Source organism: Panthera uncia, assembly GCF_023721935.1.
Source record: "Panthera uncia isolate 11264 chromosome E2 unlocalized genomic scaffold, Puncia_PCG_1.0 HiC_scaffold_19, whole genome shotgun sequence".
Lineage (NCBI taxonomy): Eukaryota > Metazoa > Chordata > Mammalia > Carnivora > Felidae > Panthera > Panthera uncia.
The window spans coordinates 9,114,112-9,134,745 of NW_026057588.1; the positions used below are offsets into that span (position 1 = coordinate 9,114,112).

At 59.6% G+C, this 20,634-nt stretch overlaps 1 protein-coding gene across 1 annotated transcript; it reads left to right on the forward strand.

The window, feature by feature from the left end:
• Positions 1 to 1,999: 1,999 nt before the first annotated feature.
• On the forward strand, positions 2,000 to 20,631 carry NAPA (NSF attachment protein alpha; the record flags this gene model as incomplete). The annotated part of the gene is made up of 7 exons (XM_049622308.1): positions 2,000 to 2,256; positions 11,078 to 11,157; positions 13,837 to 13,953; positions 18,598 to 18,644; positions 20,011 to 20,088; positions 20,312 to 20,367; positions 20,493 to 20,631. Coding segments are annotated over exons 1-7 (615 nt in total), but the record flags the coding sequence as incomplete, so codon positions are not given.
• Between the last annotated feature and the right edge of the window lie 3 nt (positions 20,632 to 20,634).

The following is a 20,634-nucleotide window of genomic DNA, read 5'->3' on the forward strand; positions in this document are numbered from 1 at the left end:
CGCTAAACCCCAGCCCTACCTCCAGGTAACAGCGTTTGCTCACCAGGCGGGCCTTGAATCGTCTGCGTATCCTAATCAGCTGGGAGTCCTGTAAGAAAATGCATGTTCCTGTATTCTGACACAGACATTCGTGATTGGAGTCATTCAGGGCCCTGGAACTTGATTTTTTTTTTTAAGTTTATTTGAGAGAGAGAGAGCGTATACGTGCGCACACAGGAGCAGGGGAGAGGCAGGGAGGGGGAGAGAGAATCACAAGCGGCCTCCACACTGTCAGCACAGAGCCCGACTCGGGGCTCAATCTCACAACCATGAGATCATGACCTGAGCCGAAATCAAGAGTCAGACGCTTAGGGGCGCCTGGGTGGCTCGGTCCGTTGAGCGTCCGGCTCTCGGTTTCGGCTCAGGTCATGATCTCACAGTCTTGTGGGTTCGAGCCCCGAATCGGGCTCTGTGCTGGCAGCGCGGAGCCTGCTTGGGATTCTCTAGCTGCCCCTCCCCCACTCATGCTGTCTCTGTCTCAAAAATAAGTAAATAAAAAACTTTAAATTTAAAGTCAGATGCTTAGCCAACTGAGCCCCCCAGGCTCCCCCAAGAACTTAGATTTTTTTAAAAAGAATCTTAGTAGAGTGGATTTTAGATTTTCAGAAAGACTGAAAATGATACAGAAAATTCCCATATACCTCATAGGCAGTTCCCCCTATTACTAGATGACCTAGATGACTGTGGCACATTTGTTACAATTACCGAACCAATATTGACACATTGTTACGAACTAAGGTCCATACTTTTATTCACCTTTCCTTAGTTCTTACCTAATATTCATCTTCCGCTTCAGGATCCCACCCAGGATACCACATTACATTTAATAGTCATGTCTCCGTAGGCTCCTCTGGCTGAGACAGTTTCTCGACTTTCCTTGTTCTTAGTGACTTGGCAGTGTTGAAAACCCTGGTCAAGTATTTCCAAGAATGTGCCTCAACTGGGATTTGTCTGATGGGGAGAGATGGGGAGAGAGACCACAGAGGTGAAGTGCCACCGGCTTCTCATTACTGAAAGTACACTATGTCACCGTGACTCACCACCGTAGGTGTTCACCTCAAGCACCTGGCTGACAACGCAGGTTTCTCCACTGGAAACTTGGTCTCCCCATTCCTTTCCCACTGGCCACGGGCAGCCCTTCCAGCTGGCTCCTTTGTCTCTTTGACATACCCTACCATTTGTGTGTGTGTATGACACACGAAATTTCCCTTTTGGCACTACGAGATGCTCCAGGCTCATCCTGTGTAATTTCCTGCCCAAGCCTCACAGCAGCCATTTATCAAGGAGCCCTGGTTCCTTTTACAGGACAATGGTATTAAAAACAACGATCTGGGCTCTGGGTGTCTGAATTTGTGATACGCTTGCTACAGCTTTTTTTTTTTTAAACCAGAGACAGCCCTTGCTTAGTTTTGTTTCCCCGTAAGTACTCCCTTCCCAAACCAGTTTCAGTATCCGTCGGCAGAGGGCGCAAAAAAAAAAAAAAGCTAGTGCGGATGCATCACCGCTTACGCGTCCCCCAGTGAAGCACCACGCGAGATAAGGCGCGGAGGCGGGGCCTAGGAGGTGCGCAAGAGACCTGTCAAACCCGTACAGGGGCGGGGCGTATCTTGCGGCCTGGATCCGGAGCTGTCACGTGAGGGTCGGTGGTCAGCTGACTGGGGCGCAAGTTCCGCGGGGAGGTACCGGCCGAGACGGAGGATGCTGCTGATTGGTGGAGCAGGAGCCAGAGGGTGGGCACTTCGGGGCGGGTCTTTGACGGCGGGGACCACGATTGGCTTATGCGAGGCACGTGGGATATCGTAGGGCGCACCAGGAAGAGTGGGGTGTCCTACGCGGCTGTTTGCGCAAGCGTTGAAGCGGCGGCTCGCCGATTGGAGACGGTGAGTCACGGGGCGGTGTGCGGCGGCCGGCGGGGGCGTGGCCGGCAGGGGCGCACCTCGCTACCAGACCGCTGGTTGGCCGGCGCAGATCACGTGGTGCCGGGCAGCAGGCGGCGCGCGCCGGTGCGACGTCAACGCCGCCCGCTAAGCTTCCCCCGACCTGACTACCGCGGCCGGGCCTCGGCTGAGTACCCCGTGGGCCCGGGTCCGGCCGTTTGCTGAGTACGGTTGCGGCCACCATGGACAACTCCGGGAAAGAAGCGGAGGCGATGGCGTTGCTGGCCGAGGCGGAGCGCAAAGTGAAGAACTCGCAGTCCTTCTTCTCGGGCCTGTTTGGGTAAGAACCGCGCCGAGGGGTCGGCGGGGACCTACGCTGAGAGGACGAAGGAGTCATGGCCCGAAGCGGCGGAGTAGAGTCGCAGGGCCCGAGCCTAGAGAACGGAGGGGATTCCGGGAGGAGGAGCCACGGTCTAAAGTAGTAGAGGGGACACCGGCCAAGGGCCAGGGGGCCCGGGCTGTGGGAGCTCGGTTTGAGGAGAGACCTCCTGAGATGGTGGGAGGGTCGTAGGCTGAGGACAGCCAAACGGGCAACACCGTCTTGAGGCGGTAAGAGGACCCAGGCTGAAGATGGGCCAAGAGGCCGGAGCGAACCTGGGCCGAGGGAACATGGCCTGAGGCCTTGAAGGGGATCGGTTTGGGAGAGCAGCCGGGTCAAGAAGTCTTTTGGAGCTCTAGAGAACGTATTCGAAGGATACCTGACGGGCATAGTGGGCCCGGGACTGAGGACACCTGCCCGAGGGCTTGACCTTTCTCCAAGGCGCGCAGCAGCGGATTTGCAGGAGCTCCGGGTGATGGTGAGAGGGTCAGGCCCAAGGTGATCCTGGGAATGATGGGGCGCCCAAGTCTGGGACGTCTGAGGGCGCTTGAGAGAAAGCTGCATGAGCCAGAGAAAGAACCTGGACTTGAGGTGCTGGAGAGCATCGAGGACTTTCCGGGGGCCTGTCTTAGTCCGTGTGAGCTGCTATAACAAAATAGCCTAGAACGGGTGGCTTGCGAACAGAAATTTAACTCTTAAGAGTTTTGAAGTCCAAGATCAGGATGTTGGCAGATACGATGTCCGGTGGAGGCCTGCTGCCTTGTAGACAGCCACCCCGTCACCACGTCCTCACGTTGTGGAAGGGGTGACCTAGCGTGTTGGAGTCTCTTTCCTAAAGGCACTTCCCCCTTTGGGAGGTGACCAAATCACCCCCCAAAAGCTCCCATCTCCTCATGTCATCATCTTGGAGGTTAGGATCTCGGCCCATGAAATTTGCGGGGGGACGCAGTCCATAACGGGGCCGATCTTGGACGGTTCCCATTTGCCTTTTAGAAAGGACCGCGGCAGCTGGTGTGGGGGAGAAGTTGGGTCGGGGAGTGCAGGCAGGGACGGTAAGGACACCAGGTAATATTTATTATTAAGTACTCGGATTCTGAGTCAGACCTGGGCCGGGCACTTCACCTGCGTCCTTGCATTGAACCTTCACAACATCCCTGGGGGGCTGGACAGATTACTTTGCCCGGTTCCCCGGTAAGTAGGAGACCTGGTCTGTTTGATCCCAAAACTATCTTGCTGCCACGCTGGTTTCTCCCTGAGGCTGGTGCCCGTTTCTGGACGCTACCCTTAAGAAAGATGGGGGCCAACTTAAGAGGAATTTCTAAGTTAGGGAACTCCCAGCCCAGAACTCCTCCTTCCTCCCTGCCCCACATGGCAGTTTTCTCCCGCTGTTTAATGAATGCATCCCAGACCCTTCGAGCGCCAAGAGCAGTTGAGACGGTGCTGAGAGAGGAGTGGGCAAGGCGAAGGCAGAGGCACGGACGGGGCCTAGGAGCTGGGAGCATGGCAAGAGGTCAGCCCTCTCTCCTGGCCCCCCCGCCCCTCTGGAGCCAGGCTTCCGTGTGTTCAGCATTTCACAGCTGCCTTTTCTCAAGGCCCCCCAGTGGCTTCAGGGACCGGAGAAGGGAGTGTTGGGGCTCAGCCCATCCCTCATGCGTTTCCCTCCCCTTTTAGAACCATCAGGAGTGACGGCATTCCAAATTGAGAGGTCTCTGCTCGTGTCAACGGGCCAAGTAGGATAGCCCCCACCTGGGATCTGAGACAACCTCGCATCCTTAGACGTGAGGGCTTTCTTTGTTCTTCACTGTTTCTGGGCTCCCAGACGCTAGAGGGCTTCTGTGCACCAGCAGCCCGAGAGGGAGGCAGTACCAGCCAGTTAGTAGATCAGAACTCCTTGTATATCTTCCTCTGGCTCTTTCCTCCCCCCCTCGGCCCAGCCAGTGCACATAGACCTGGGGAGGGGAGCTGTAGGGAATGGGGGGGCAGCCCAAACTTCTACTCTGGAAGCAAAAAGATGGAGATTTCCTGAGCAAAGCACAAATTGCGGAAAAGGATCGGGGATGGGGTAGATACACTTTTTCCCTCTTCCTGCCCCAGGGCTTCAGATGGATCCAGAAACTTCCCTGCTGTGCCCTGTTTGGAACTGTGCAACTTCCAAATGGTGGCTCCGTTCCCTGGGGCTTTTCCTTGGCCCTGACGCCTCCTCCCTTGCCCCCCATCCCCTGCTGACCAAAATCCAAGAGAAAAACTTCTTTCCACTTGGATACTACCATCGGTAGGAAGTTTTCACGTCTGTGAAATGAAAACCATAGCGATACCTACCTCATAGGGTTGCGTGTGAAGCAACGAGCCTGATCTCTGTAAGTGTTTTGAGTACTTACTATTAGTAAGTATCTTATTGGACGTTGAGCTAGAAGCGCTGGAAACGTACAGATGTCAGGGGGTTTGGTATACAAAGAGCGCATTTCTACGGATTAAATGTTGACGAATCAGTTCCCGTTTAAACCGCCTGTAGGCATCAGCCACCCCCAGGAGCCCTGCCAGCTGTCAGGATCCACAGCTGAAAACTCGGTGTCCCTTGCCCAGACCCAGAGCACAAGTCTTTCCCGAGGGGATGCGAGGTTTCAGGGCTACCCGGCCACTGTTCGGCTGCACCCCCCGGGGTTCTGCCTTTATTGACGGAGGGGACTGCTGCTTTCGTGCAGAACTTCCAGTGTTCCTGGGTGGGACGGGACGGCTGAGAGACAAAGCCCTTTGAGAAACATTTTTTAAGAAAAGGAAACACGTTTGGTTCTGGGGCTACAGCGAAGTCATGTTGGGGCGCAGAGGGGCGTCGGTCCGAGAACCAGAGGGGGACCTGCCAGGCCACGTCGGCCCCTGCCTGTGAGCTCACAGGAAAGCAGTGGCCGTAAATACGCACCTTCAGCAGGACGTAGGAAGGAGTGGGGCGGGTCAGAGGCCCTGGGCTCTGTGGAAACCAGAAGGTGGTGCCCCCCGGCTAACCTGGGGGTCGCGGGGGAGGTGAAACCCACACCGAGATTGGAGCTAGGTAAGCGTTTCTAGAATGTGCTCTCCCTGCCAGCCTGATAAGCGCCCAGCTGAGCACCTGCTGTGTGGTGGGCGCTCTCCCAGGTGCCCGTGCACTTCCAGCAGCCCCGCCAGGTCCGGAGTCTTCCCCCCAGACACAGAGGGAACCGGGGCTCTCGAGCCGGGAGTCCGCTTCTGAGTCCAGGCCTCATCACGGCCCCCGGCTTTTCCAGCACCCCAGGTGACTCTAGAATTCCCGTTGCCAGGTGGCCGGCAGCCCTCGGACTGGATTTCTCCTCCTCCTTGTAATAGCAGCCGTTTGAGCACCTGCTCTGTTCTGGCCTTGGTGCCAGGTCCTGAGCATGCGTCGTCCCTCCTCCCCGCAGAGGCTCTTCCCGGTTCGGTTTCGTTGCCTCCATTTTACAGGTCAACAGACTGAGGCTCTGGGATCCCTAGCCCAAGGTCCCACAGTTATGAAAAGTGCCCGAAACTGATTTCAGCCCGGGTCTCTTGACGCCCGGGTCCATTCTGTTTCTGCTCTCCGTCTGTTACGGGCATGTCACAAGAGTGTCCTGCGATGGTGTCAGAACCGGGCAGTTAGTGTGTGTGACGCTTTATTCTTTTGTCGTTCCTGGGGCCTGTGTTGGCCGGGGGGGCTCTGCCCCCAGGAGCTCAGACGCACTCGGCCCGGAGGAGGTGGTGCCCGCAGAGCGGGGGAAGCAGTGAGCGGCTCAGCTTTGCAGGTGGCATGGGAGGAGCTGCCCAGGGATCCCGCAGCTCTGGCCCTGTTTTCCAGTGTTCCTTCTGCCTGCGGCACTGACGGGGGGCTTCGTGGGGGGCTGGTTTAATGACTCCCTCCCTTGCCCAGCGGCAGCTCGGCGTGGCTGCAGCAGAGACCAGAGTCTGCTTGTGGGTGAGGGAAATCCGCACGGCGGCGTTGGCTGTTCAATCTGGCGGAGAAGCAAGAGCAGGCCGGGACCTTGTCCACCTTCTCTCTCTCTCTCTTTTTTTTTTTATGTTTATTTTTGAGAGAGAGAGAGAGGGGGAGGGGCAGAGAGCAGGGGACAGAGGAGCCGAAGCCAGCCCCGTGCTGACAGCGGCGAGCCCGACGTGGGGCTCGAACTCACGAACCGCGAGATCATGACCCGGGCCTCAGTTGGACGCTCAACCCGCCGACTCACCCAGCTGCCCCCTCCCGCCCCCCTTCCTTATTTTCCAGAAGATACGGGGAAGGAAGCCTCCCAGATCTCCTAAGTGAGTGAGAAGCAAGGCAGGACCGGATCTCCAGGACCCGAGTCCTGTTTCTGGTCCCTGCTACCATCTGGCAGCGTGAGCTTGGGCAAGCCCCTTGACCTGTCCGAGCCTCAGCTCCCTCCTCAGTGAAGCAAGAGTAAAATACCCAAAGCCTTACTGTGAGGAACTCGGTGCTGCTTCAGGCAGGGTGCTTTAGGTCATCATAGTAACGTAGAGAAGATACATAGAACGGCAGAGAAGGTCAGGGTGGGGACGGGCCTTTGGGGTCCATTCGTCCCCACTCGGGACAACGGAGGAGCTGGGAAACTGAGGCGCCGACGGAGGGCCAGTGGCTGTGGCACTGCGGGGAGTGAGGAGGACCTAGAAGGGGATCCACCTGCCCTGCCTCGTGAGGCTCGGAGCAAAGCGCGGGTGGGGCGGGTGGCCCGATGCTGGGAGGCAGGAAGTGCCCAGGGGACAGAGGAAGGAGCCGGGAGGCTCTGCCCCGCGGACCCCCCCTGGCCCGCGGCCCACCGGGCCTTCTGTGCGTTGCTGGCACGGTGCTCCCCTCTCCATATGGCAGTCGCTGGAGGTTGGTGGCTGCGCCTGGGAGCCCGGAGACTGTTTCCTCTGCCTGGGGAGGGGGCAGAGAGCAGAGCCGAGTGGGTAATTATAGACAGCCCTCCACCAGGCCGGTCCAAACCAGTTCCCTCTATTCCCGGCGTGGCTCGTGGCGTGGCTCGTGGCTGGGAGCCGAGCCGCCTGATGGGGAGAGCGAAGCAGAGGCAGCTTGGGGGAGGTCGGTGGGGGAGGGACAGTCAGCTGTCGCCTGTGCTGCCGCTGGGCTCTTCAGGAGAGGCCTGCCCAACTAGCTTTTCTGGATGTCCTGCAGGAGGCACGGGAGAAGGCCTGGGCTCTTCCAGCCGAGAGTTTGCCAGGCTCCCATGAGGGATCTGAGCCCACCTGACCTCAGCGAGAGGCCCTGGAGTAAACCGCAGGTTTCCCTGCCGGGAGACAGCTTGCTAGAGCGCTGGAGCTGGGGGCTGCTTCCTCCTGGTCACTCTCTCTGCCACAAACCTCCCTGTTGCGTTAGAACAGGGCCCAGACCTTTCTCCCGGCCTCCAGCACGGGGGTCCCCTACCTGCCTGTTCGGCCTCATTTCCTACCGCTCCCTGCGCCGCAGCCATCCTGGCCCACTGCTGTTCCTTGACCTGGCCGAGCTTGTTCCTGTCCTGGGGCCTTTGCACGTGCTGTGTGATCGCTGTCCGGAATGCTCTTCCCTCTTTCCGTGGGTGGCTCCTTAGTCACCTTCGAGGACCGAGCTGAAATCTCACGTCCTCCCAGTGGCTTGCCCTGATGTGCCTGGCCAGGGAACCCCCTCCTCCCCCAGTCCCTCTTGCGCTTGCTTACTCCTCACATTGCCTCCCTGACTTCCTGTTTGCTGAGGGCCAGGTCCTCCTCCTTTGTTTACTGCTGTCATCTGCAGTGTCTGGCACGGAATGAGTGGAACAAATGGCTCCAGTTTGTTCCCCAGGTGAATAAGCAGCTATGCGAATGGCTCCTCCTTCAGGGCCTGCCGGTGACCCTAGGCAAGTCACTTGCCCCCTCTGAGAGCTCCATTTCCATTTCTGAACGGAGGGGATGGGACTCCAGGGGTTCCCCCTGTCATCGCAGGCCCCAGGTTACCGGGAGGAGGCAGGCCTGAGCAGACCTTAATCCCTCTGGCTTTCCCAGTCCGCGGCTAGAATGGTTGACCCGGAGCAGGCCTGGCGTGGAATCACAGAATTTCAGGCCGGCAGCTGACAGGCTTTGTGTTCTGTGTTCACTCTGTCCCGCTGAGCTGAAACAAACCAGCTGGGGCCGACCGTTCATTGTTGATCACCCGGCTCTGGGCCTCTCGGTGGGTCGGGCCATTTCTGCTTATCCAGGAGCCCGAGGTTTTTTTTCAGAGCACGTCTGAATCTGGATAGAAACCAATTGTTGCCACAAAGAAGGGAAGAATGAGCCAGGGGATCCATGGGACGGGGAGACCTAGGGTTTTGGTCGGTGAACACGTCCGTCCCCTTTCAGTAAGAGAATATTCCCGAGAAGGTCCCCCAGAGGATTTTGTAGCTAGGCCTCAAAGGACCCTATGCCCGGGAAGGTTCTTCGCCTCTCCAAGGCCCAGAGTGGGTTCTAAAGAAGTCACTCCGAGCAGGGGCCCCAAGCCCAAGGTGTGTTGGGCCAGCTGGGGTGAGGTTGGCCAGGGAAGACCGCGGAACCGTGCAGAGTGAGTGTGGGAGGGCAGTCCTCGGGGCGCTTCCTGTGGAGCAGCGGAGGGTAGGGGACCGGCATCGGCACAGCCCCGGCGGGCAGAGACTTTTCATCTAAAGAAGAACCTTACCTGCTGTGATGTGGAATCCCGGGCCCTGGATTCCAGCCCTGGCTAGCCTGACCAGGGGTGTCTACCAGCTGACACAGCCTGACTCGGAACAGGTCACCTAGGTCACCTAAAGCGATGGGTCCAGGTCAGCTTTTTCCCCTCCCGAACTCACCTGATCTTTCTGAATCACCTAGGACCATTGTTTGAAAAGCCCGATTCCAGGCCGCACCCAGCCCTGAGGGAAATCTTCAGGGGAGGGTGGCTGGGAGGCTCCGGTTTCATTACCGTGACCAGCTCAGCTCCGGTGACCCGGAAGGAAAGGACCTACTGCTTTAGCGGTGCAGAATGAAGGCGTGCCCCCAAATTCCACGGGAGGCCCCCCCAGCAGCCACAGCTGGGGCCGGCGAGTTTCCAGGGCCAGCGGACGCGGGAGAGGGGCAACAGGGAAAATGATCTGTGTGGCTTTGTTGCTGGAAAATACCCGTCTTCTGTTCTTCAAGACAAAATACCGGTTGATGTCAGTGAAGAGAGAATCTGAAATCCATTTGGTAGAACTGAGCGTGTGGGATTTTTTTCTACTGCTGATGTGGGCGGTGGGAGCTTGACCTCGTGGGCTGAGCCTGGTTGCAGTATTGGAGGTGGAAGGACAGAAACGTGGTGGGGACTCAGACGAGGTTCTAATGAAGGGTCCCCCAGTTCAGGAAGAGCTTCATATGCACCGCCTGCGCGGGAGATCAGGAAGTCAGGGTGAAACTGCCCAAACAGAGCGCTCTTTTTTTCCCCCTCAATGTACTCCTTTGTATGTCTCTGGCCTCTACTCTTTTTTTTTTTTTTTTTAATGTTTTTATTTATTTTTGAGGGAGAGAGAGAGACAGAGCACGAGGAGGGGAGGGGCAGAGAGAGAGGGAGACATAGAATCTGAAGCAGGCTCCAGCCTCCGAGCTGTCAGCACAGAGCGCGACGCAGGGCTCGAACTCGTGAACCATGAGATCGTGACCTGAGCTGAAGGCGGATTCTCAATCTACTGAGCCATCCAGGTGCCCCTCAGGCCCCTACTCTTACACAATAAGTTCTTTGAAGGTGGTTTTGCCATTTTAAATAATTCTGTACTGAACATCCTTACAACTTTTCTGATTTAGTTTCTTGGGGTAAATTGGCAGAAATGTAATTCATTGCTGGGCCACAGAACCAAATGTAAATCTTGGCATTTAAAAAGAGAAGTACTGGGGCGCCTGGATGGCGCAGTCGGTTAAGCGTCCGACTTCAGCCAGGTCACGATCTCGCGGTCCGTGAGTTCGAGCCCCGCGTCGGGCTCTGGGCTGATGGCTCGGAGCCTGGAGCCTGTTTCCGATTCTGTGTCTCCCTCTCTCTCTGCCCCTCCCCCGTTCATGCTCTGTCTCTCTCTGTCCCAAAAATAAAAAATAAAAAATGTAAAAAAAAAAAAAAAAAAGAGAGAAGTACTTTGTTTGTTTGCATTTTTCCCCGTACGTTTTAATAGGTAAAGTATGCAGATGATAAAGAATTCAGACAGTACCAGGGAGGCGTGCACGCGTGGTGATTAAACCTGTCTGCCACGCCTGGCCCCCCACCTTCTGTAGGGTTCCCGTAGACCCCACCTTCGAGAAGAATGCTGTGGCTAGTTTTTTGTGTACATCTGCTCAGCCCTGCAGTAGTAATGACACACGTGCAGGGTCAAGAGGTCTACACTGAAGAACCGCAGCGTGCGAGCCTTGGGATTAAGGCATTGGGAAATGGCCAAGGCATCCAGAGCTGGGCTCCTCCCCCAGAATGCTTTGCAGTCTCTTGGCAGAGGTGGGGTGGGGGTAAGGATTTGCAGAGAGCCTGGGAACCTGTGGTCACTGAGCGGAAGTGGAAGAGACTGTCAGAGGCAGGGCTCACGGGGAGGTTGGAAGGCCCCCCTCCCCGAGTGAGGGTGGCCCACGCCTCCCCCGGGAGGGCCCCGGCAGCGAGCGTGTCTCTGTTCCAGGGAGTGGAGGCCACAGACGCGGTCTCCCCTGAGCCCCCAGAGGAGGCCTGGGCTGCAGCGGGCTTCTCCGGGAAGTGATGGGGGTGGGGGCGTGTCTGCACTGGCCCCAGGGCGGGATGCTTGCTTGCTCTTCAACACCAGACGGGTTTGTCTCATCTTGCCCCTTCTTTCCCCAGAGGCTCATCCAAAATAGAGGAAGCCTGTGAGATCTACACCCGAGCAGCAAACATGTTCAAAATGGCCAAAAACTGGAGCGGTATGTGATCTTTGCTATAACTCCTTCGTGGTCGAGTCTCCGGTTTTCCCTCCGCTTCCAGTCCCGAAGGCCTGACCCAGGGGTTAGCCTTGCAGCACCACCCGCCGCCCCAACCCCGCCACCTTTCTAAGCCATCTTTGGCCTCAGAAGCCCATCGGCCTGCCACTGGCTCCTTTTGAGCCCACTGGGTTATTTTACTTGGGTCACAAGACCTTGGAGAGAGGTCTCTAAGGCTAAGGGTAGACAGATTAGCGGATCCAGATTGCCCTTTGAGGGGTTTCTCCTTAACCTCAGGACGGGTCAGCTTTCCCCGGAAGCTGTTCCCTAGTGCTTTCTTCAGTGCCTGAATTCTAGGCTCAGGGGTCCATCCCAGGGGTTCAGTTAACAGTAATTGTTAACCGTTTATGGAGAGCGCTCCTAAGCGCCAGGCGTGCGTTCTGTGATCGAATGAATCGGCACAGCAGCCCTGTGAGGGTCAGTACCGTCCGTGTTCCCGTGGCTGGAAACGGAGGCTTCGCCCAGCCCCACGCCTAACAAGTGACGGAGTGAGAATCCGGAAGGCAGAGCTCCGACTCCGGAGCGGAGCACTTCACCTGCCCCCACGCTGGCTCTGTGACCTTTGAAGCCAGTGTGACCTAGGTCTGGGTTGCAGACTGGCCGTGCGCCCCTGGGGAAGTTACTCGATGTCTCCGAATGTGATTCCTCCTCAGTAGGACCACAGGGACGGTGGTCCCGACCCCCACGGGGCCATCGTGTGGACTCCCGGAGACATGGTGGCCGGGAGTGCCGCGTGTGTCCTTCCTGCTAGCTGCACTGCCTCCCACCTCGGAGCGGAGGGAAAGCTCACAGAGGACTCTGGGCAGCAGATTAGCAAACTTCAGGAGCAGCGAGGAGGTGCCCCCCACGGCCCTCTCTGTGTTCTCGCTCTGACTAGGGGAGGACGCAGCTTGACGATGTCAGGTCGCTTAATGCTGGAGGAGGGCATCCGCCCAGAAGAGAGCGTCCCAGGTCGTGCGCCTCCGCTTGGTGGGTGGAGGGTGATCGGAGTCGTGGCCACTCTGGCTTCGGCCGTGAGGTTGTGGTCAGACTCCCGGCGAGGCTGGAGCGTGGCTGGCTCCCCCGAAGAGAGGCTGGCAGGCAGGGAGGGGCCCCCAGAGGCCAGAAAGGCGGAAAGTCTGGTGGGGAGCTGCCAGAGGGCTCCAGCTTGGAGCGTCAGCAAGACGGGGTGAAGGAAATTGAGTGAAGACAGGTTCAGGTTTGGGACCCAGGGAGGAACTTGCTGACCAGAAGGAGACGACACCTGAAACGGGCCCCTGGAAGCAGTGGGGAGGGCCCCGGGCGGGACGGATCCTCCTCGCTTTCTGAGGATGCTTTTGGTGTCCTGGAAATGGCAAGCGTTCTTCCTGAACTTTCACAAAATACGTCGTGCGTAAAGCCACGTGCCAGGGATAATTTTATGCTCCCGGACTGATCAGGTGCCATCAGAGAAGGAAATATTTGTCTTAGAGTTTGTTTATTTTGAGAAAGAGAGAAAGCCGGAATCAGGGAGGGGCAGGGAGAGAGAGGGAGAGGGAGAGAGAGAATCCCAAGTAGGTTCCGCACTGCCAGCACAGAGCCTGACCCAGGGCTCGATCCCACGAACCTGTGAGATCGTGACCTGAGCCGAAGTTGGACATTGAACCGACTGAACCACCCAGGCACCCCAGGATATTTATTTTTCAGTCACATAGATGTTACTTGGCCCCTCAAATGTGTTACTCCCGCCCTATTCCTCTAGCCGTTCAAATAAAAGCCTTGGGCTGTTTTTCATTTTTCTCCAATGATGCTACTCTCCTGGACGTTTTGCACTCAAACCCTGCAAAATGATAAATCCTGCCTACTGAGAACCTGGGCTGCTTTGTCTCTCCTGCTGCTCTAAAGTTGCGGGATGGAGTCAGGCCCTCTGGTCCCCTTCCGGCTCAGGAATTCTGTGATTCGGATCCTGCTGGAGGAGGATGAAGGGAAGCATGGGGTCAGGCGGAGGCTGGCTGAGCTGAAGGTGGGGGTTGGAGCTCCCTGGTTAGCACAGCCGCACCCCCATTCTCCAGCCGTGGAGGAGGACAGATCCCGTGGTCTCCTGCACGCCACAAGGCGATTTAGGAGACAGACGTGTGACCAGAATGGCTTCCAACTGGTGCAACTAAGGACGGGACAGACTGGGCTTCCCGTGTGGTCACTGCTACCCTCTGCCCATGGGCACTTGTCCCCGAGTTCCTGCTATCCCATGGGGCCACTGCTGGGCTTAGTTGGCGATGGTTTGTATATCCTTCATAGCCCTCGGCCCTGCCTGCCTTCTCCTTGGATTTTTAGAAATGGTGGCCCTGGAAATTTCGGCAAAGGCTGGGATCAGGGCTGTGGGATTTTAGCTGGCCTCGGCCTGGCCCTCTTCGCACGCCCAGGGCTCAGGAGCCTCCCTCTTCCTCCAAGTCCACCTCACGGACTTTCCGGAGCCTTGGCCCCGGGGTCAGGAGGCCCGAAGTCGAGGCCTCCACCTCAGCTCAACCCAGGTCTGTCTCCCCCCCCCTCCCCCCCGGGGGGCGCCTCTGCATTCTCGAGAGAGCCGCCTCCCCAGGGCAGTGTCTGAGCGGCGTCTGATAAGTGGAGCCCCGCTAAGGCTGAGCTCACTCTTTTCTGTTCCAGCTGCCGGAAACGCTTTCTGCCAGGCCGCCCAGCTGCACCTGCAGCTCCAGAGCAAACACGACGCGGCCACCTGCTTCGTGGACGCCGGCAACGCGTTCAAGAAAGCTGACCCCCAAGGTGAGCCTCTGTGCGACGCTGGGCCCGGCCGCCCGCACACCAGCCGAGCGCTCCCGGGAGAAGCCCTCCGGTGTCCGCGAGGCTCCGGTTTTTTCCAGGGGCCAACACACGCCGGAGGCTGGCAGGAGGCTGGCAGGCAGACACTTGGGCTTGAGCCTCAGAATTGGCTCCCTTCCGGTTGGCATTTGCATCCCGCTCCAAGCCTCCGCCTCCCCCTGCTGCTCGGTGTGCGCAGCCGATCGCTTCCCTCCCGAAGCCGGGAGCATTTGGGAGTGGGAGTTACATTGCAGACCCGCCGCATGCCAAGGAGAGAGGAAAATCTGTTCTGTTGTCAGAATTAACATGCAGAAGGGGGTGGGAGGGGTTCTAAGACCGGCCAGGTAGGAGTTGATGCCGAAAAAGGAGCGGAAATTATCCCGACCTGGCTTCCCAACACGCTGGGGGGGAATCAGAACGGAGCCCGAGATGTGGTTGCCAGAGAACAAGTTACTTAAAATGCGGGAGTGTTTGGGGATAGGAGCCCGGTTTGGGACTGACTCATGGTGAGAAGACCGTTTGTCCCACAGCCCAGCGGGGACCAGGCTCTGGGGTTTTGTGGAGCTGGAATTTTAGTTCATTTTTTTCATCCTGGTGCCAGACACAGGTGGCTAACTTTTTCATTTTAGCAAGCGTGAAGACGTTTTCTTCAAGTGACCCCTCGTTGTCGCTATGCTCTCAGAAGAGAATAGGGAACGTGTGAATGTTTCAAGGAAAAGGAAAGAAAGAAAAGGAGATGCCGCACCTTGGAGTAAAGACCTGTCCTTCCCAAGAGAGTCAGAGAGGTGTTTGCACGGATAGGTGAGCGCGGGCCACACCCGAGCGCTGGGGAATTGTTGGTGGATCCGTTACCTGTACCCGGGGGTATTTAGTTCCCAGTCGGGGATTTGATCAGTGTAGACCAAGTGGCTTTTCTGTGTCCCCAGGCTTGACCGGTCACTGCTCCGTAGCTGGGCATGTCACAAGTGTTGGCCTGGGGGGTCATGTGGTGGGCTCAGGCCTGGCCAGAACCAGAGCAGAGTCCTTGTGATGGGGTGGGCCACCGCAGGCCGCGTGGACAGTGTGACGACCTAGGGACGTCTGTGTCCGTTCCCCGCCCGCATCCCCCTGGGAACTCCCCACCTCAGCCTTCCCTCTGCCCCCTGGGAAACCGGTCTACCTGGAGAAGCTGCCTTAGCTTCTGGGGCCTTCACCTGCTGCCCCTGGGTGACTGGAAGGACTCGTTTCTTGGGCAGGAGTTGAGCGCCAGGCTCTGTGACACATGCGCAGCGCTGTTTGCTCTTTAAACAAACCTCAGCCCTTCCCTTGGACGGGCCCCCACCCGACGCCGCGTCCTTCGTCACCTGGCTTTCGATCTGAGCTTTTTCAGCTGAGGCTCAGCACGGCAGGGGGTGCGTTGGGTGCTAGGTTCTGGGCCGGGGGCTGTGGCCGCCATGCCTGGCCTTAGTAAGTGCAGAGGGTGGCCGAGGCGTCCCTGCCCCAGTGGGAAAGCAGCCGACATGGCTGTCGTGGAGTCCAGAGGCCACTTTGGTTTCTCCAGGGATCAGCAGACATGGTTTGCTGCCCTGGGAGCTGAGGCGGGGAGGGGGTGGATATGGGGTGGGAAGGACCTTTCAACAAGAGGGAACAAGAGGGGCAACGGTGAGGAGGGGACCCTGATTTGGGCAGAGCCAGGACTGAGTTCCTCGGCTGGAGTGCCAGGTTCTTGGTGCTAATCAGGGAGGGGCGTTGGGGCCGAGTCCCAGCACCGCTGCCTCGCTGTCGTCCACCCCCGCAGTGGCTCACAGAGTGCGTGGCTGAGTGTGGTCTCCCTAGTCTGAACGGAGCCTGTGCCCCTGTGGCTTTGGGCAGTCACTTAATCCTCTAGGCGTCTGTTTCCTGGCCTGGTGAAGCAGAGACCGAGTGTGAAAGAACGCACGGACCTGCCCGGTGCGGTACCTGGTGTGTGATAAGTATCTAGGAAGGGGTGGCCCTTGGCTCCCATCAGACAGAGGCCCGGCCTCCCCCAGCCGCCTCCTCTTGGCACTGCGCCTCGTGAAACAGAGCTGGAGGGCCCACTTGGAACCCTGCCAGGTTTCCCCGAGCAGGTGGCCAGCTCCCTGGGGCCTTGCTGGCCACCGCACCTGCCTCGAAGGCCTGTGTCCTGTGTCAGCACCTCCTACGGGAGTCCCGGAGGGCCCTCCCCCGGAGAGGCGGCTGGGGCCGCTCAGGAGGCCTGCCAGAGCCAGCCAGGGGGGAAGAAAAGGATTCGGTGCCTGTCACCGCCCTCTCCCTCTGCGAGTCTGCCCAGAGTGCGGGCCGGGGGCAGCCTGCCCACCCCCTTGGTGGCTGGGGGTGCGGGGAAGTGATGCCCATAGCTGTCAGCGGCTCCCCGATTTCCTATACCCACCTGATGGCCAGGCCCGGGGGTGCCTACTGCGTGGTTAGACGTGGTAGCGTCTCTTTTTAACCCATTCCACTTCCCCGTGGGATTCTGCGGTCTGCCCCTGTTTCACTGGGACGGGCTGAGTCCCAGGCCTGATACGGGCAAGTGCAGCCGGACGGCGGGGCCGCTGGAGCACACGAGGTGGGCCCGGGGCCCCGGGCCGCAGGACTCCCAGTATGCCTCAGCCCGGCCTTCCCCTCTGGGCCACGGCACCCCCCACCCCCGTCCCGGGCTGGCTCCCGTCCAGGGGTGCGCCGGCCGCTCATCGGTGGGGTCCTGGTGACCGGAGATAAGCTGGTTGTATCTAGTTTGTCGGTGTCCTGCCTGCCGGCGCTCTCCCCGGGGCGTCAGCGGGCAGCCCGCTGCTTTCAGGGACAGCTGCTCCTGAGCCGGAGCAGGCGTGAAGGGGACTTAACCCCGTGAGTCCGTGTTGCCGCCTGGGGGGTGAGCCTTCTGCCCCCGCTGCCACTGCAGGGACCGAGCCTTGGCGACAGCACTCGGGCCTGGTGCCAGCAGGCCCGTGGGGACAGCTGGGGGCCTCCGGTCCCCCTCCTGGGCTGCTCGTCTCTCACCGGGAGCAACCTTTGCCCCCTGGGCCAGGTGCCAGGCTGGGCTCCCTGGTGTTCCAGAAGGGGGAGCCACCGGCACCCCCTGGGGTGGAGGATGAAGCAGGGGTGGGAGGTGCGGAGCCGGCTCCTTGTTGTCCTTATTTTCATCATTGTGCCGCGGCCCGGTGCTGGCTCGTCAGATCCAGAAACGCTCTGTTTCGAAATATGCACCTGTGTTAAAGTGAGACTATCTCCGGCTGTATTTTTTCTCCCTTTCCCTCTGCGTTCTCTCCCTTTTCTCTTCCTCTGCTTCCTTTTTGGTTCCTTTTCTTCTTCTCTCGCGCCTTGAGCTTTCAGCTGCTTCCCATCCTTGACCAGAATGGTTCTCTGAATCCTTCCGGCGTCCCCAGAGGCCTTTCAGAATTGGATCAAACCTGCAGACACTCCTTCCCCCAGAGTAGGGCTGACAGACACCCACTTTTTGCCTGTAAACTTAGGGGACGGGGAGCTTGTGGACTCCCTGAAGGCCCAGCCACAGTCTGAGGCTAAGAGCCTCTGCTCACCTGTCTCCCTGGGTCATGAGACCTTTAGGGCCCTGAGAGCAGGCCAGGCTTGGCTCCTCTGTGGCCCCTCAGCCCAGCGGGCCCGGCTCACCGTGGGGGACCTTGGGGGTGGACCAGGAGCCTTGTGGGTACCCTGGATGGCAGGGGCCCTTCCAGGCCCACCCCAGCACGGAGCCCACATCCCGTGTCTGTCCGGGCTCTCTTCCTTCCCCCCGCACCTCCCCCAGCACCCTTTCTTCTGAGATGCATTAAAAGAGATCCAGCCCGAGAGCTCATCTCTGTCTGCTAGAAAGTGCCTCCCACTCATGCCGCTCTCTCTCCTCCAAATAACGTGTCAAAAGAGGAAGAAAAAAAAAAAGCAATAGCCGAATTTAAGGTCTTGGAACAGGTGGTGCAACAAAGGTAGCCGAATTCTCTCTCTCACGGGCCACCCTGGTGTTTGCTTCGTCGGGGACACCTGTGGTGTGGGGAGCTGGCACGCGGCGGGTGAAGGCGGGCGGGGAGAACAGAGGGCTGTGCTGAATGCTGAGAAAATGACGGGGATTCCAGCCAGAGGGGCCTCGGGGTCCCGGTGTCCAGCCCCCTCCTCCCAGAGATGGGGGCCAGGCAGGTGCAGGGGACCGTGGCAGACTCGGGGTCCCGCGTGACGGGGTACCAGAGTCCGGGTGGAACCTGGGCGTCCCTCGGGTGTCAGGCTTGGCCGTCCCTGGCCAGGACCCCTTGTCCTGGAGGGCAGGGCCTCAGCGGGCCTGGCTCAAAACACCCATGGGAGCCTGGCTGTCAGCCTGACCGTGTCCGGTCCCTGGGGCTGCTGGGAAGGTGGTGGCAGTGTGGCGGCCTGAGGGAGAGGACAGCCCTCAGCAGGTAGCAGTCCGCGGCGCGGTACGTTAGTCTGAGAGCCTTACTTGGGGCTCAGGTGTCCCTTCACCTCCCCTCCTGCCACGGCCACGGCCACGGCCACGGCCACGAGGGCACAGCAGAGCACCTGCCCTGCTTTCTCCTCCTCCTTCTGGCTTCTGCTGAAATAACTTCTCTTTCTCATTTCTCCCTGCTTCCCTTTTTCTCTCCGTAGAGGCCATCAACTGTTTGATGAGAGCGATCGAGATCTACACGGACATGGTAAGGGCCACTGCCTGTCCCGTCCCCCCTGCTCTACCACCTTGCTCCAGCCTGCCCTCCCTGGCGCCAGCACTAGGAGCAGGTTGTAGGGGAGGGGGGGTCACCTGCCCCGGCCTGGCTCCCGACAGCTCCCGCCACAGCACGGGGGAAGTTACATCTGCAGGAGGTACAGCTATCGGGGGCCTTTCCCCTTGCTGGTCCTTCCCCTCCTGCACCCCATTTGATTAGCAGGCCAGAGGGGAGGCGGGGCCCAGAGCTGGCTCAGCCCCTGCCCTGTCCCCGGGGAGCATCCCCACGACGGATGAGGCCCAGAGGCAGCTCCACCAGGGAGCCAGGACCAGAGACCAAAACCAGGCTCCGGCTGCCATCCGCTCTGCGTTTTGCCGCTCCACACTCTGCCTCTGTCTCGCCGGACCCCTTCCCCAGGCCGGAACCGGGTCCTGCCTCCTCCCGGGTCCGGTACCATACTGGAGTGTTGTAGTGAGAGCGGCGACAGCGGCTGCCAGATTCCCTCCGCTGAGTGGGTCAATCCTCCCCTGCAACGGCCCCGTGAGGTGGAAAGTGTTACCCCATTTGACGGGGATGGGGGGCCCAGACAGGCAACGTGACTTGCCCAGGGACACGTGCCTGCGAACAGCAGTTGCCGAGACCCGAAACTAGGCCTCGCCGAGCCCGGGGCTCTGCCCTTTCCCGATGTCCCTTGGCAAGCGGGTGTCCGTAGACCAGCCCCGTGTGCCAAGCGGCCGGCCAGGAGCCCAGTTCTGCGGGCCCCTCTGCCCCCCGCCCCAGGTAGAAGCTGGTAGCCTGTGCTTAGCTCCTCTGGAAGCTAGGGCCGTCCCTGGGGAGAGCCGTGCCTGTCTGCAGGGGAAGCTGGGGGTTGTTGGCCTGTGAGGGGGCCGTCTCCACGGCCACACGGGGGCAATGGGAGGCCAAGAAATTCCCGCGCAGTGTGGATGCTCGGACCCACTTTCTGCAGGGCTTTTACTGGGTGAACTGTGGGCTGGTCGTTCCCCTAATCTGGGCCCCCTGTCCAGCGCTTCCTCAGGCCGGGGCCTCTGTCAGGTACCTGTGCACCCACATTATCTCTGGCGTTGCCCCGCCCACCTGTGCCCCTGTGGACGGGATGGACACGGAGGCTGCGTGTGGGGGGCTTGCCCAGGGTCACCGCATCGGGCCAGCACAGAGACCAGGCCTCTCCCTGGAGCCTCCTGTTTAGGGCCCCTCGGTGCCTTCTCGTGCACACCTCACCGGTGGCTGAGGGCCAGGAAATCCCCGGCTCCGGGGGCCTAGAGGGGCGAGGAAGGGCTGGGCTGGGGTGCTGGGGACGTCCCTCGTCACAGATGGCCCCTGCCCACATCCCACCCAGGGCCGATTCACGATCGCGGCCAAGCACCACGTCTCCATCGCTGAGATCTACGAGACGGAGCTGGTGGACATCGAGAAGGTGAGGGGGAGTCGGGAGGCCCTGCCTGGCTGCCGGGGGAGCGCTGCGGCAGCCGGGCCCCTTGGGCCGGGGCTCGTGTCCGCTGGGGGAGGCCTCCGGTGCCTGGGTGCCGGAAGGGGGCATGGGGCGTTGGCCGAGCACGGGTCAGGGGCTCCTGCTGTGCCCCAGGCAGGGTCGGGCCCGTGGCGGACAAACGTTGCATCGCTTCCCCGTGTCTCCCCAGGCCATCGCCCACTACGAGCAGTCTGCAGACTACTACAAAGGGGAGGAGTCCAACAGGTACCGGGCAGCGGGCTCCCCCCCCCCCCCCCCCCCCCGCCCTCCCCAGCCCCCTGGAAGCTCCTCCCCCCCCCACCGCCACCGCCACCGCCACCGACTTCTGCCTCTGTCCCCGCCCCACACAGCTCAGCCAACAAGTGTCTGCTGAAGGTGGCTGGTTATGCGGCTCAGCTGGAGCAGTATCAGAAGGCCATTGACATCTATGAGCAGGTGGGGACAGGTGTGGCCCGTCGTCCCTGCACGGTGCTCCCTCCGTTACCTCCCCCC